Source organism: Anneissia japonica, unplaced genomic scaffold (genome assembly GCF_011630105.1).
Source record: "Anneissia japonica isolate Jap-2015-1 unplaced genomic scaffold, ASM1163010v1 scaffold287634_len692169_cov176, whole genome shotgun sequence".
In the NCBI taxonomy this organism is placed as follows: Eukaryota; Metazoa; Echinodermata; class Crinoidea; order Comatulida; family Comatulidae; genus Anneissia; species Anneissia japonica.
Window position 1 is genome coordinate 643,618 of NW_022739883.1, and position 12,814 is coordinate 656,431.

A 12,814-nucleotide genomic window follows, 5' to 3' on the forward strand; every position below is an offset into this window, starting at 1 on the left:
TAAACTAGACTCATTTTTAAGCATTACCTGATATTGTGGTTTGAACTGTTGTCTCTTTTGTAGCCGCCATAGTTACCAAATTATCTGTAAAATAATGGATTTAATATACAATAATAATAGAGGCAATTTTAATATTTTTATTGTAAACAACGTGTTATTCATAATACAAGTTTTCTACTATAGTCAGTTAAACTAGAATCATTTTTAAACTTTACCTGATGATGTGGTTTCAACAGTTGTCTTCTCCGTATTGGAAACGGTTGTCAAGTTGGCTGTAAAATGGATTTAATATACACTATTAATAGAGGCACTTGTAATAATTAAATCATTCATAAACAACATGTTATTCATAATAATTGTTTTCTACTATATTTAATTATTTAAACTTGACTCATTTTTTAAGCATTACCTGATGGTGTGGTTTTGACTGTTGTCTTGTCCGTAGCAGCCACAGTTGTCAAATCATCTGTAAAATAATAGATTCAATATACAATAATAATAGAGGCACTTGCAATAATTATATCATAAACAACATGTCATTCATATACAAGTTTTCTACTATAGTTAATTAGTAATAAACTAGACTCATTTTTAAGCATTACCTGATGGTGTGGTTGTGACTGTTGTCTTGTCCGTAGCAGCCACAGTTGTCAAATCATCTGTAAAATAATAGATTTAATATACAATAATAGAGGCACTTGTAATAATTATATCATAAACAACATGTTATTCATAATACAAGTTTTCTACTATAGTTAATTAGTTAATCTAGACTCATTTTTAAGCATTACCTGATGTTGTGGTTTGAACTGTTGTCTTGTCTGTAGTGGGAAAAGTTGTCAAATCATCTGTAAAATAATGGATTTAATATACAATAATAGAGGCAATTGTAATACTTTTATCGTAAACAACATTTTATTCAAAATACAAGTTTTCTACTATACTGTAGTAATTAGTTAAACTTGACTCATTTTTAAGCATTACCTGATGGTGTGGTTGTGACTGTTGTCTTGTCTATAGCGGGTACAGTTGTCAAATCATCTGTAAGTTAATGAATTTAATATACAATAATAATAGAGGCACTTGCAATACTTTTATAACACACAGTTGTCAAAACTTCTGCAAAATGGATTCAATATACACTATGATATAAAGGTACTTGTAATAATTACATCACTCTTAAACAACATTTTATTCATAATACAAGTTTTTCACTAGAGTTAATTAGTTAAACTAGACACATTTTTAAGCATTACCTGATATTGTGGTTTGAACTGTTGTCTTGTTTGTAGCGGCCACAGTTGTCAAAACATCTGTAAGATAATGGATTTAATATACAATAATAATAGAGGCAATTGTAATACTTTTATAACACACAGTTGTCAAAACTTCTGCAAAATGGATTCAATATACACTATGATATAAAGGCACTTGTAATAATTACATCACTCTTAAACAACATTTTATTCATAATACAAATTTTTCACTAGAGATAATTAGTTAAACTAGACATATTTTTAAGCATTACCTGATATTGTGGTTTGAACTGTTGTCTTGTTTGTAGTGGCCACAGTTGTCAAATCATCTGTAAAATAATAGATTCAATATACAATAATAATAGAGGCAATTTTAATATTTTTATTGTAAACAACGTGTTATTCATAATACAAGTTTTCTCCTATAGTCAGTTAAACTAGAATAATTTTTAAACTCTACCTGATGATGTGGTTTCAACAGTTGTCTTCTCCGTATTGGAAACGGTTGTCAAGTTGGCTGTAAAATGGATTTAATATACACTATTAATAGAGGCACTTGTAATAATTAAATCATTCATAAACAACATGTTATTCATAATAATTGTTTTCTACTATATTTAATTATTTAAACTTGACTCATTTTTAAGCATTACCTGATGGTGTGGTTTTGACTGTTGTCTTGTCCGTAGCAGCCACAGTTGTCAAATCATCTGTAACATAATAGATTCAATATACAATAATAATAGAGGCACTTGCAATAATTATATCATAAACAACATGTTATTCATATACAAGTTTTCTACTATAGTTAATTAGTAATAAACTAGACTCATTTTTAAGCATTACCTGATATTGTGGTTTGAACTGTTGTCTTATTTGTAGCCGCCATAGTTGTCAAATTATCTGTAGAATAATGGATTTAATATAAAATAATAATAGAGGCAATTTTAATATTTTTATTTTAAACAACGTGTTATTCATAATACAAGTTTTCTACTATAGTCAGTTAAACTAGAATCGTTTTTAAACTTTACCTGATGATGTGGTTTCAACAGTTGTCTTCTCCGTATTGGAAACAGTTGTCAAGTTTGCTGTAAAATGGATTTAATATACACTATTAATAGAGGCACTTGTAATAATTAAATCATTCATAAACAACATGTTATTCATAATACTTGTTTTATACTATATTTAATTATTTAAACTTGACTCATTTTTAAGCATTACCTGATGAGGTTTTGACTGTTGTCTTGTCCGTAGCGGCCACAGTTGTCAAATCATCTGTAAAATAATAGATTCAATATACAATAATAATAGAGGCACTTGCAATAATTATATCATAAACAACATGTTATTCATAATACAAGTTTTTCACTAGAGTTAATTAGTTAAAATTGACTCATTTTTAAAAATTACCTGATGGTGTGGTTTTGACTTTTGTCTTGTCTGTAGTGGGCACAGTTGTCAAATCATCTGTAAAATAATGGATTTAATATACAATAATAATAGAGACAATTTTAATATTTTTATAACACACAGTTGTCAAAACTTCTGCAAAATAGATTCAATATACACTATGATATAAAGGCACTTGTAATAATTACATCACTCTTAAACAACATTTTATTCATAATACAAGTTTTTCACTAGAGTTAATTAGTTTAAACTAGACACATTTTTAAGCATTACCTGATATTGTGGTTTGAACTGTTGTCTTGTTTGTAGCGGCCACAGTTGTAAAATCATCTGTAAAATAATGGATTTAATATATACAATAACAATAGAGGCAATTGTAATACTTTAATCGTAAACAACATTTTATTCATAATACAAGTTTTCTACTATAGTTAATTAGTTAAACTAGACTCAATATTAAGCATTACCTGATGGTGTGGTTTTGACTGTTGTCATGTACATAGCGCCCACAGTTGTTAAAGCTTCTGCAAAATGGATTCAATATACACTAATAATAGAGGCACTTGTAATATATCATTCATAAACAACATTTTATTCATAATACAAGTTTTTCACTAGAGTTAATTAGTTAAAATTGACTCATTTTTAAAAATTACCTGATGGTGTGGTTTTGACTTTTGTCTTGTCTGTAGTGGGCACAGTTGTCAAATCATCTGTAAAATAATGGATTTAATATACAATAATAATAGAGACAATTTTAATATTTTTATAACACACAGTTGTCAAAACTTCTGCAAAATAGATTCAATATACACTATGATATAAAGGCACTTGTAATAATTACATCACTCTTAAACAACATTTTATTCATAATACAAGTTTTTCACTAAAACCTCTGCAAAATGAATTCAATATACACTATTAATTGAGGCACTTGTAATAAGTTTTCTGATATTGTGGTTTGAACTGTTGTCTTGTCTGTAGCAGCCACACTTGTCAAGTCCTCTGTAAAATGGATTCAATATACATTTTAAAAAAAAGTAGTACACGTCCTGGTGGAATATTTATATCATAAGCATCATTTTGTTCTTAAATACAAGTTTCCTGATGGCATAATTATATCATAAACAACATGTTTTTCATAATACAAATTTTCCACTAGTTAAACAAGCCTCACCTGATGGTGTGGTTGTGACTGTTGTCTTGTCCATAGTGGGTACAGTTGTTAAATCCTCTGTAAAATAATGGATTCAATATACAGTAATAATTGAGGCATTTTATATGATTAATTAGTTGTATCATAAAGTAAGTTAGTACTACATAATGTTTTATTTATTGCATATATGCAGCTCATTATAATGATTTATGTGGTTTATTTATGTAGATAAACTATTTAGGTGTAGTTCATTTCAATTAAAAAAAAGTGGTATAGCCGTATTAGTCAGTGTATACTAATGAAACAAATGAGAAGCTAGCACTTTTTTGACTAACGATGAATTTTAATTCACAAGCTTTCGCCCCAGTCAATGGGGCTCAGGTGAGTGAAGTTTTACACAAGATACAGCAATACACATGGAAATCACATTATGATATGATTGGATAAAAGATAAAAATATATGATAAACAATAAATCTGACTGGATACAGAAATAAGGAAGTAAATATCTCTAGTTGGCAATAGAAGCTAAAGGTCTAGATGTAACAATTGAGATGGGTAAAAAGGTGTTAAGCACCGTAACAGCATAATGGTTTATGGATAAATCATTAATAAATATGAAGATAATCAAGTAACAAGTAGTGATATAAATCCTTGTGAATATAAGCGCATTGAGAATGTAAATAAAAATAAGCAGTAAAAGTAACTCAGGTCAGAATGATAAGAATATAAAAATGATGAAAACAGAGTCCATCCATAGAATAAAGTCTAATTGATGTGGCAGAAATCCAAAATTCCTATTGACATAATGGGGGGGGGGGGAAATAATGAGTGCATTATAAGTGGTAATAATATAAAATATGGCGGAAGTTCGATATAATATAATAGTAATGAAAACAAAATATGATGGATTAATCCATCTGTATAGACTATAACATAAATGGTACATCTGTAAGGAATTATTTAATTAAGTATTTTCTAGTGTTAATTTGCCTTTTTAATTTATATTTCCTTTAGTAAGTCAAGGAGGTATATACCCCCTTGGTTAAGTTAATTCCTGTTCAGAGAATGGCTACCCTGTATTTACAAAATGTGTTCTACTACTTGTATTAAGTCTGAACAGGGAGATTATTTCCAGTTCCCCTAATCATACCATCTTTTTTTGTGTGGTTTGATTTTGTTGGTTTTATTGATTTTGATTGTTATAGTTTACTGTGGATGCACCATTGATGTACTGTTGTTAAAAAAGCATTTTCCTAATAAATATTATCTTTTATTAGTGAAGGTTCATTTTAAAGTATTTTACCTGATATTGTGGTTTTGATTGTTGTCATGTCAGAAGCGGTCACAGTTGTCAAATCTGGCTCCTCTGTGTGTGTTAATATTTGTTTACATAACAAACAATTAATTTAATAAATAACAATGGTAAAGGGGGGGGGGGTGGCAAATTTCTCTACTTGTTACTATTGTATATTTTTTTGGATCAGATTAAATAAATATCAACTCAAATATATATATCAGATTACAAGTTTATAGTATTAATAATATTTCTGGATTTCATTTTTGATTAGTTGAAAAATGAATACCTAATGTGATATCTTTTTTGGTGGCTTAGCTTGCTTGTTTTGTTCTTTTATTGGTGACTTTACAATAATTACATGAATCTATATAGTAACTTTTGTGAGTAATATAAGATACTTTTTAATATAAGTATTTTAACAAATTATATAATGGGCTATACTGTGTATATATAATACTGAATAATATTTTGTGGCCGACTTAAATAAACACATTTTTCAATAGCAGTCTTATCACACTTTAGCCATCGGTGAAAAATATTATTTGGCCACAAAAATATTACATAATAACAAATTATATTTAGAGGAGGCCTACCAGGTGGAACGTATATGACATTATTTGGTGGAACCCTATTGTCATCTTTAGTAGCTGCTTCAAAGATATCGAGTAGTTGATCATTGTCAATTGTTGATCCTGCTACAAGGTCCACTCGGAAGTCGATCGATAGTGTATCAACGGTACCACTTGAAAGTACAATGAATACTTCAACTAAATCTTCAGACAAACTGGTGTTTTGAAGTAGGTTGGTCATCTGAAAACATCAATTATCAGTTCTTTGAACATCTTTATAATTATATTTTAAAAAATATTTTCTGTTGATTGAGAATTAGATAATAAAAACAAAGTTTCGATAAACTACAACGTGGAGTAATGTTATAAGAAATACATGATTATAAAGCCATACTAATTGCTACATATTAAGTGTCCTTGAATAGACTTTGAAATAAAAATAACATACTAATGACTAAATTACTGTAAATTTAATGAAAAATATTTTTACATCTGAAAGAAGATTATTTCTCTGATTGTCATTCAAATTGCTGTTCCTGTTTACTGCATGACCACCAATGTATGTGAACGTCACAGTCAAATCTAGCGACACAGCAACTGTAAACATCAATAATAGTCATAATAGTGATAATGAAGAAGATAATAATAAAAACAATAATAGTAATTATTATAATAGTAATAACAATAATAATAATTTATGAATGATCCATTCCATTCAAAGTTATTTGCTATCATTATCATTCCTGCTATTGATACCATCATAAATATTGTTGTCATTACTGTCATTATCATCATTATGATCATAATAATCGTCTTCATCATTATTATTATTAATACGAAAAATACAAAACATCATAAACACTGACACTATAATTTAAACGCCACAGCAGATGAAAATTATAAACTTTGCAGAAAAAACTAAACATTATTACCTGTACAAACCCCTTCCAAAACAGTGTATCCCAGCACACAGATGCAGTCATAGCTTCCTTCACTATTTACACACATAGTGTTTCCTTCGGTGCACGGATTGTCAACTTCGCATTCATTTATATCTGTCGTGATGACATCGGATAATAATTCATATTAATTATTGTCTCAAAATAAAATATTTCAAGAATATAAATACCTTTCAAATAAACACCACCTGCAATTAAAATTAAAGACCACTTTGCAGTGGTCCCAAATCAACAAATGTCTTTTATTTTTATTATTCTAATTAGAGACAAAAACTGCTAAAGACCATGCAAACCCCCAGTCCCAAAAGTGGTCTTTAGTTGGAGGGAGATCTGTATTACATATACTTTATAAAGATAGTCCCCATACAATTGCTGACCTAAAACCGGTATATGTATGACGTATTAATTATGTCTCTTTGTAAAAGCATTCAAACTTTTGCTCTTCGTCTTTTTTACATGGTGTAAAACTATATGTGAAACAATACAAAAATACACTTAATTCTTATATTAGATACATATTTAAATTTATGTTAAAAATTTTAATAATAATAATTATTATCTAGGCTTTTTGTGGTTAAAACTACCTAAAAACCTTAAAAATGTCGGCTGTTTAATAATACTTACAGTTAGAATATTAAATAGCAATTTTTAATATTGATTTTTAAAATGCAACTCTATATTAATATGAGTTAATATAATGAGTTAAAGGCAGTTTGTAAAAATTACCATAATTAATCATACTCATCTGTATCTAAACCAAATTTAACAATAAAGAAGATTAAATTTTCCAAACTTTTTTATCTACACAGACTTTACCTGTACAAACTACACCGGTGCCACTGTAACCATTGCTACAGCTGCACTCAAAGGATCCCATTGTATCATTGCATATAGCATTCTCACCACAGTTATCTATATCAGTGCTGCATTCGTCGATGTCTAAACAATTTAAACAATAAAGAAAATATATAATTTTCAAACTGTGGAATAGGTAAGGTGATTGTTTTTCAAACCCCAACCAATTCAGTAACATTAATCCTGAAAAAACCCATGTTGCCCACAGAACATTGGTGCAAGCAGTCAAATGCGATTCCATGCGACAATCAATTCTACTGCTACCGACAGTCAACAGACTGTCACAGGCATTGTGTCATAAACACACTCAAACAAACGCCTGGTTGACCAACTGTTGGCAAACAAAGTGTGTGGCATCTGGTTATTCTAGTATAACTGATTCTAGAAGCAACAATACCCATTCACATTCAGTGTACAGCACAGATATTTTTAGTCAGAAATAGTATGGCACATAATAAATTGATATTTGAACACAATACAATCATAATTTCTAAGGATCATGTGGGGTTTATTTTCCCCTTGTATTTATATTATTATTAGTTAAGTCGACGATGTTTAACTATGGATGTAAAGTATGAAATAAAGAATAATGAATAACATAACATTAAACATAATACAATTGTTCTAAAGTGAGGAGTGAAAAAAAAAAACGAAACAAAGATGAAACATACTGTTACAGTCTCCAACTCTACCAGTTCCTCCAGCAGTGTTGCTGTATCCATGGTTACAGTAACACGTAAAAGAACCTTCTGTATTGTTGCACGATGCATTTTCATCACAGTCATTTAAATCCATGGAACATTCATTGGTGTCTATTGTCGTTGGAAAAATATTTATTACTTATTTTATTTGCATATTTTCTTTTAAAATATTTGTTATATTACAACTTGACATTGTCCTCAAAAGCACAAGGTTTGTAAAAATATTGAGTATTATATAAGAAGTCGATTGAAGCTTCTGCATGTTTGCACTATATAACTATATAGTATTAATAATTTTCATTTTTAAAAATCCATATTAAAATTATCAATGTACCATAAACAACCACCATTTAAATAAGTAAATAAATAAATAATCACCTATGCAAGATTGTCCATTTCCTTGATAACCAGTGATGCAGGTACACATGAAACTCCCAGCTGTGTTATTGCAAACAGCATTGACATCACAATTATCAATATGTTCTGCACACTCATTAATATCAGTACACTGTGAACCAAATGCTCGGAATCCTACTGAGCATGTGCATGTGTAAGATCCCTCGGTGTTGCTGCAATCAGCATGGTCTTGACAAATGGAATCATCACACTCGTTTATGTCTAAAAAATATTAAAATTCAATTATAGTTAGTTTGTTCTTTATTTATTTATTTCACACTCTCAAATAAAACTGAGACCAGCCAATTCTGCCTTATGAGTGAAAAACAGGACATATTAAAAAACATGCAAAATTATAAAATTTTTTAAAACAAAATATACAAACATTTCTCAAGATATAACTACACAAAAGACTGACGTAAGGAGAGGATTTGGTAAGCAAATTTAGCTGTATTTATTTATTTCACACTCTCAAATAAAACTGAGACCAGCCAATTCTGGCTTATGAGTGAAAAACAGGACATATTAAAAAACACGCATAATACACAATTATAAAATTTTTAAAACAAAATATACAAAAATTTCTCAAGATATAACTTAAACACAAAAGACTGTAAGTAAGGAGAGGATTTGGTAAGCAAATTTAGCTACCCTATAGTGGTTGCCATCACTCATTAAAAAATTAAATTTGTCAATAGCGGTCAAATCGGCAAAGGATGGGTTGATTTGAAAAATATATTCATTATTATGGTGGTAGTGTTTTGAACAAATCATTTACAGTCAACTGCTATAAATAGGTAGAATATATATAGGCCTAATTTAAAAAAAAACAGTTTTAGTCAATTGTTGTACACTTGCGGATAAGCAGCAAATGAGTAAAGAGTAGGAGCTGTTAAGAGGGACGTCAGTCCTACCTCATTGTGACCCTGTTTTCAAAATCAATTATCCATATCTGATAACATTACAATGAACGTCAAAGTACGTCTTCATTATTTTAATATTATACTACATAAAATAAATGTATTACCTTCACAAGTATTATTATTTTCTTGCAGCACAAATCCTGTATCACAACTGCAATTAAAAGCTCCTTCCGTGTTTGTACACATAGAGTTGTCCTGACATGGCAGTAAGTCACATTCATTGATATCTATTTAATTAAGGAATACATAAAATGAATAATTATTTACAATAAGAACTTTAAATCAAATGTAACTAGAGCAGCCAGACACACTATATTAATGTTGTCTCTGCGTATGGCATGTGCGATATAATTACCCTGCTGTTGATGGTAGAGCCTATGATATTGGTTTTTTTTTTTAGCAATTCCATATATTTTGTAAATATTACCATGTGACGTCAGTGTAAGCTACTGTAACCAAAGATTGTATTAGTGCTGCTGAAAAAGTAACTCATAAAAAAAATGCCAAAATACGATTTGAATTATTAATGACATATCAAAAATTCCCTCTAGAAATAAATTATCTTTCTAGCTTCCTTTTAAGATGAGGTTGTATCATAATGATATTAGTTATTTGCAATTCGTTGAGAAATAGAATTATTCTACGCATGCGCAAGAGTGTGAAAAATCAGTTGCTTCTATTTGGATTTGATTTCCAATGAAGCACCATTGGCCCAGTAAGTTTAGCAACTTCTCTTTCACGTTCACTCTTCTTCAACGTTCAAACAAGGACTTTTATCTTTACAGTCAAAAAGCCCTTGGTTCAAATTTATATAGCGTATGAACTAAAAATTTGATGTAAAGTGTAGTTTCTCACCAAAACAGACTTGTCCAGTACCGGTAAATCCTGAATTACAACTGCACGCATATGAACCATTAGTATTTGTACACTCAGCATTTACATCACATGGATATGTGACGTCATTACATTCGTTGACATCTGTGTTGTAGAATTTTTAACATTTTTATTAATTGATTGAATGAAGTTTGCATTCTAATATAGAGGAACACAATAATATAAAAAAGTGAAAATGCATAATGCGGATACCTGCACACGATTTTCCGTCGCCAGCGAATCCGGATGCACATGTGCAGTTGAAGTAGCCGATTATATTTTGGCAATCTGCATTAACGTGGCATGGGTAGATGGCATTATTACATTCATTTACATCTAAAAACAAATGGTTAATAATTATTTAGATTTTTAATTCCAACTTTCATATTTAAAACATACATGTATATGAAAGTACAGATTTTTTCCTATTTTTATTGTATTTATAATATTGAATATTATAAATACAATAAAAATAGTATTTATAATATTGAATAAAAGTTACCCATATATTTGTATGGTATTATAATAAATGATAATTTATAAAAAAAAAAAATCTAAAACTTCTCAATTACAGCTTTTTTCCATTTTTTAAGTTCCTCACAAAGGGTAAAGATTTTGGATAGTGCCTTTTGCGATATCTGTTTTTAATTGTTTTAGCCTTCCTGGCACAGCAAACATATTGACAATTCACGTTGCATGTGTTAACTATACCTGCTGAACCCAAAATTTGACCTTTGAGATGGACATCAAGGCATACCATAGCGGACGCCATGGCCAAGAAGGATCCAATTGGATGGAAAAGCCTTGTACAAAAGGAAGTTAATCTTGAGATTTTGTTTATAATTTTGATTCAAATATATTGCCAATTATATTTGCAATGAAAGTGTGGCTAAACAATTAAAATTAACGATGTATCATACATTTATTTCTATTCTGCTCAATAAATATTTTTTTAATGTATCCTGAAGAGAGGGTGCTGTCAACTTCTTCATAAAATCTGCCTCTATTTGATATAACATTGTTTCACAGAAACAAAATTATTGTGCGATCCTTATTTATAACGATACTGTATGTTGTCATACTAATAAGATTTAATACCACATGCTACTGCAGTGTAATTTTAAGGCTGAGACATCTATTGTTTCATTTAAACAATTAAAGCTATATATACCTTCACAGAAAAGTGATCCAGGGGGGAGTACATAACCAGATTGGCATTCACATGAATATCCGCCTCCCACATTAAGGCAAATTCCAAGATCTTGATCGCAATCATTCAAGGTGTTGTTAGCGCATTCGTTAATATCTATAAGTTTCAGAAAACACCAAGTTCAAAGGTTATAGATTAAAACATTTATACAACAATTACAATTGAAAATATTATTTAGTTTTTAGTTCATTGCTCAATGGTTAAGTGCTTAATTTATTGAACTGTTTTGTGGCTATTATTTGTTTGCAGTAATAAATACACTTTAAAAATGAACGAAATAAAAACTAAATAAATTAACTACAGCATTTGTACTAGCCTACACTTTAGTTTAGTATAACATTTAAGTGTTTGTTATTTAAATTCAATTTTCAACTGTAAGCCTCACCTGTGCAATTAAGTTGGTCATACGACAGTTCATATCCGTTGTTGCACTGGCATGTCTGATTCCCTTCCTCATCAGCAAAGCAAGCTCCATTGACACAATGAAGTGTACATGATCCATTGTCTACATAAAAATGAATGAATACATGTGCTCACAATAATAATATCTACAATTGTTAAATGGATGGATCTTGTTCAGAACATGATGACGCTACAAAATGGTTGATCATTATTGTGAACCAGTTGACCAATGTAGTACAATATAAGTAATTCAGAAATATGTACTTTTTATTGTTTTATAATATGACATACACACGATTAACATAAATGATACAATTAAATGATGAAAACATAGAGAAATGGGGTTAAACAGATAAGACGATAATAAGTGGATTTATTTGGTATAAATAACAAAGACAACCACCGTAAATAAAAAAAAAAAACATTTCTGGTAGGGGCTGGGCAATATACCAGCGAGACCTGTATTGGAAAACACTGTTTACATGAATCTTTGAGCTACTTACATGAACACGATATGCCATCATCATCCAACTTGAAGTATGAATCACATGTGCATGAAAATCCACCGTCTGTGTTTTCACATATTTGGGAACAATTGTGTAAATTAAGTTTACATTCGTCTACATCTGGAAAAATAAAATTAAACTTCATCTAGCATTTGAAAAAGTATTTAAATGTTGGTCAGGTTATGGTAATGTATATCATGTTATTAGATACAGCGGTTAGAATAAATTTTTATTATTCCGTATAAACAATTGTATTTCAGTTAGTTAAATTATTTTTGTTGAGGGACCTACAC

General features: G+C 29.5%; 1 protein-coding gene and 1 long non-coding RNA gene across 2 annotated transcripts in view; one reads left to right on the forward strand and one right to left on the reverse strand.

The window, feature by feature from the left end:
* LOC117118081 overlaps nucleotides 1-12,814 on the reverse strand; it is a 49,912-nt gene that overhangs the window by 9,667 nt on the left and 27,431 nt on the right. The window contains exons 43-66 of the mRNA XM_033262577.1: nucleotides 12,519-12,641; nucleotides 11,999-12,118; nucleotides 11,575-11,709; nucleotides 10,617-10,739; nucleotides 10,386-10,508; nucleotides 9,635-9,757; nucleotides 8,590-8,829; nucleotides 8,182-8,322; nucleotides 7,472-7,594; nucleotides 6,629-6,751; nucleotides 6,187-6,293; nucleotides 5,721-5,937; nucleotides 5,134-5,196; nucleotides 3,850-3,906; nucleotides 2,291-2,347; nucleotides 2,103-2,159; nucleotides 1,910-1,966; nucleotides 1,717-1,773; nucleotides 1,529-1,585; nucleotides 985-1,041; nucleotides 603-659; nucleotides 410-466; nucleotides 216-272; nucleotides 28-84 (exon numbers count right to left, since the gene is read on the reverse strand). Of these exons, the coding sequence (XP_033118468.1) occupies nucleotides 28-84; nucleotides 216-272; nucleotides 410-466; nucleotides 603-659; nucleotides 985-1,041; nucleotides 1,529-1,585; nucleotides 1,717-1,773; nucleotides 1,910-1,966; nucleotides 2,103-2,159; nucleotides 2,291-2,347; nucleotides 3,850-3,906; nucleotides 5,134-5,196; nucleotides 5,721-5,937; nucleotides 6,187-6,293; nucleotides 6,629-6,751; nucleotides 7,472-7,594; nucleotides 8,182-8,322; nucleotides 8,590-8,829; nucleotides 9,635-9,757; nucleotides 10,386-10,508; nucleotides 10,617-10,739; nucleotides 11,575-11,709; nucleotides 11,999-12,118; nucleotides 12,519-12,641 (2,388 nt within the window). The remainder of the gene's footprint in view (nucleotides 1-27; nucleotides 85-215; nucleotides 273-409; nucleotides 467-602; nucleotides 660-984; nucleotides 1,042-1,528; nucleotides 1,586-1,716; nucleotides 1,774-1,909; nucleotides 1,967-2,102; nucleotides 2,160-2,290; nucleotides 2,348-3,849; nucleotides 3,907-5,133; nucleotides 5,197-5,720; nucleotides 5,938-6,186; nucleotides 6,294-6,628; nucleotides 6,752-7,471; nucleotides 7,595-8,181; nucleotides 8,323-8,589; nucleotides 8,830-9,634; nucleotides 9,758-10,385; nucleotides 10,509-10,616; nucleotides 10,740-11,574; nucleotides 11,710-11,998; nucleotides 12,119-12,518; nucleotides 12,642-12,814) is intronic.
* LOC117118084 overlaps nucleotides 9,697-12,814 on the forward strand; it is a 22,949-nt gene continuing 19,831 nt past the window's right edge. Inside the window, exon 1 of the long non-coding RNA XR_004447000.1 lies at nucleotides 9,697-9,736. This is a non-coding gene — a long non-coding RNA (uncharacterized LOC117118084). The remainder of the gene's footprint in view (nucleotides 9,737-12,814) is intronic.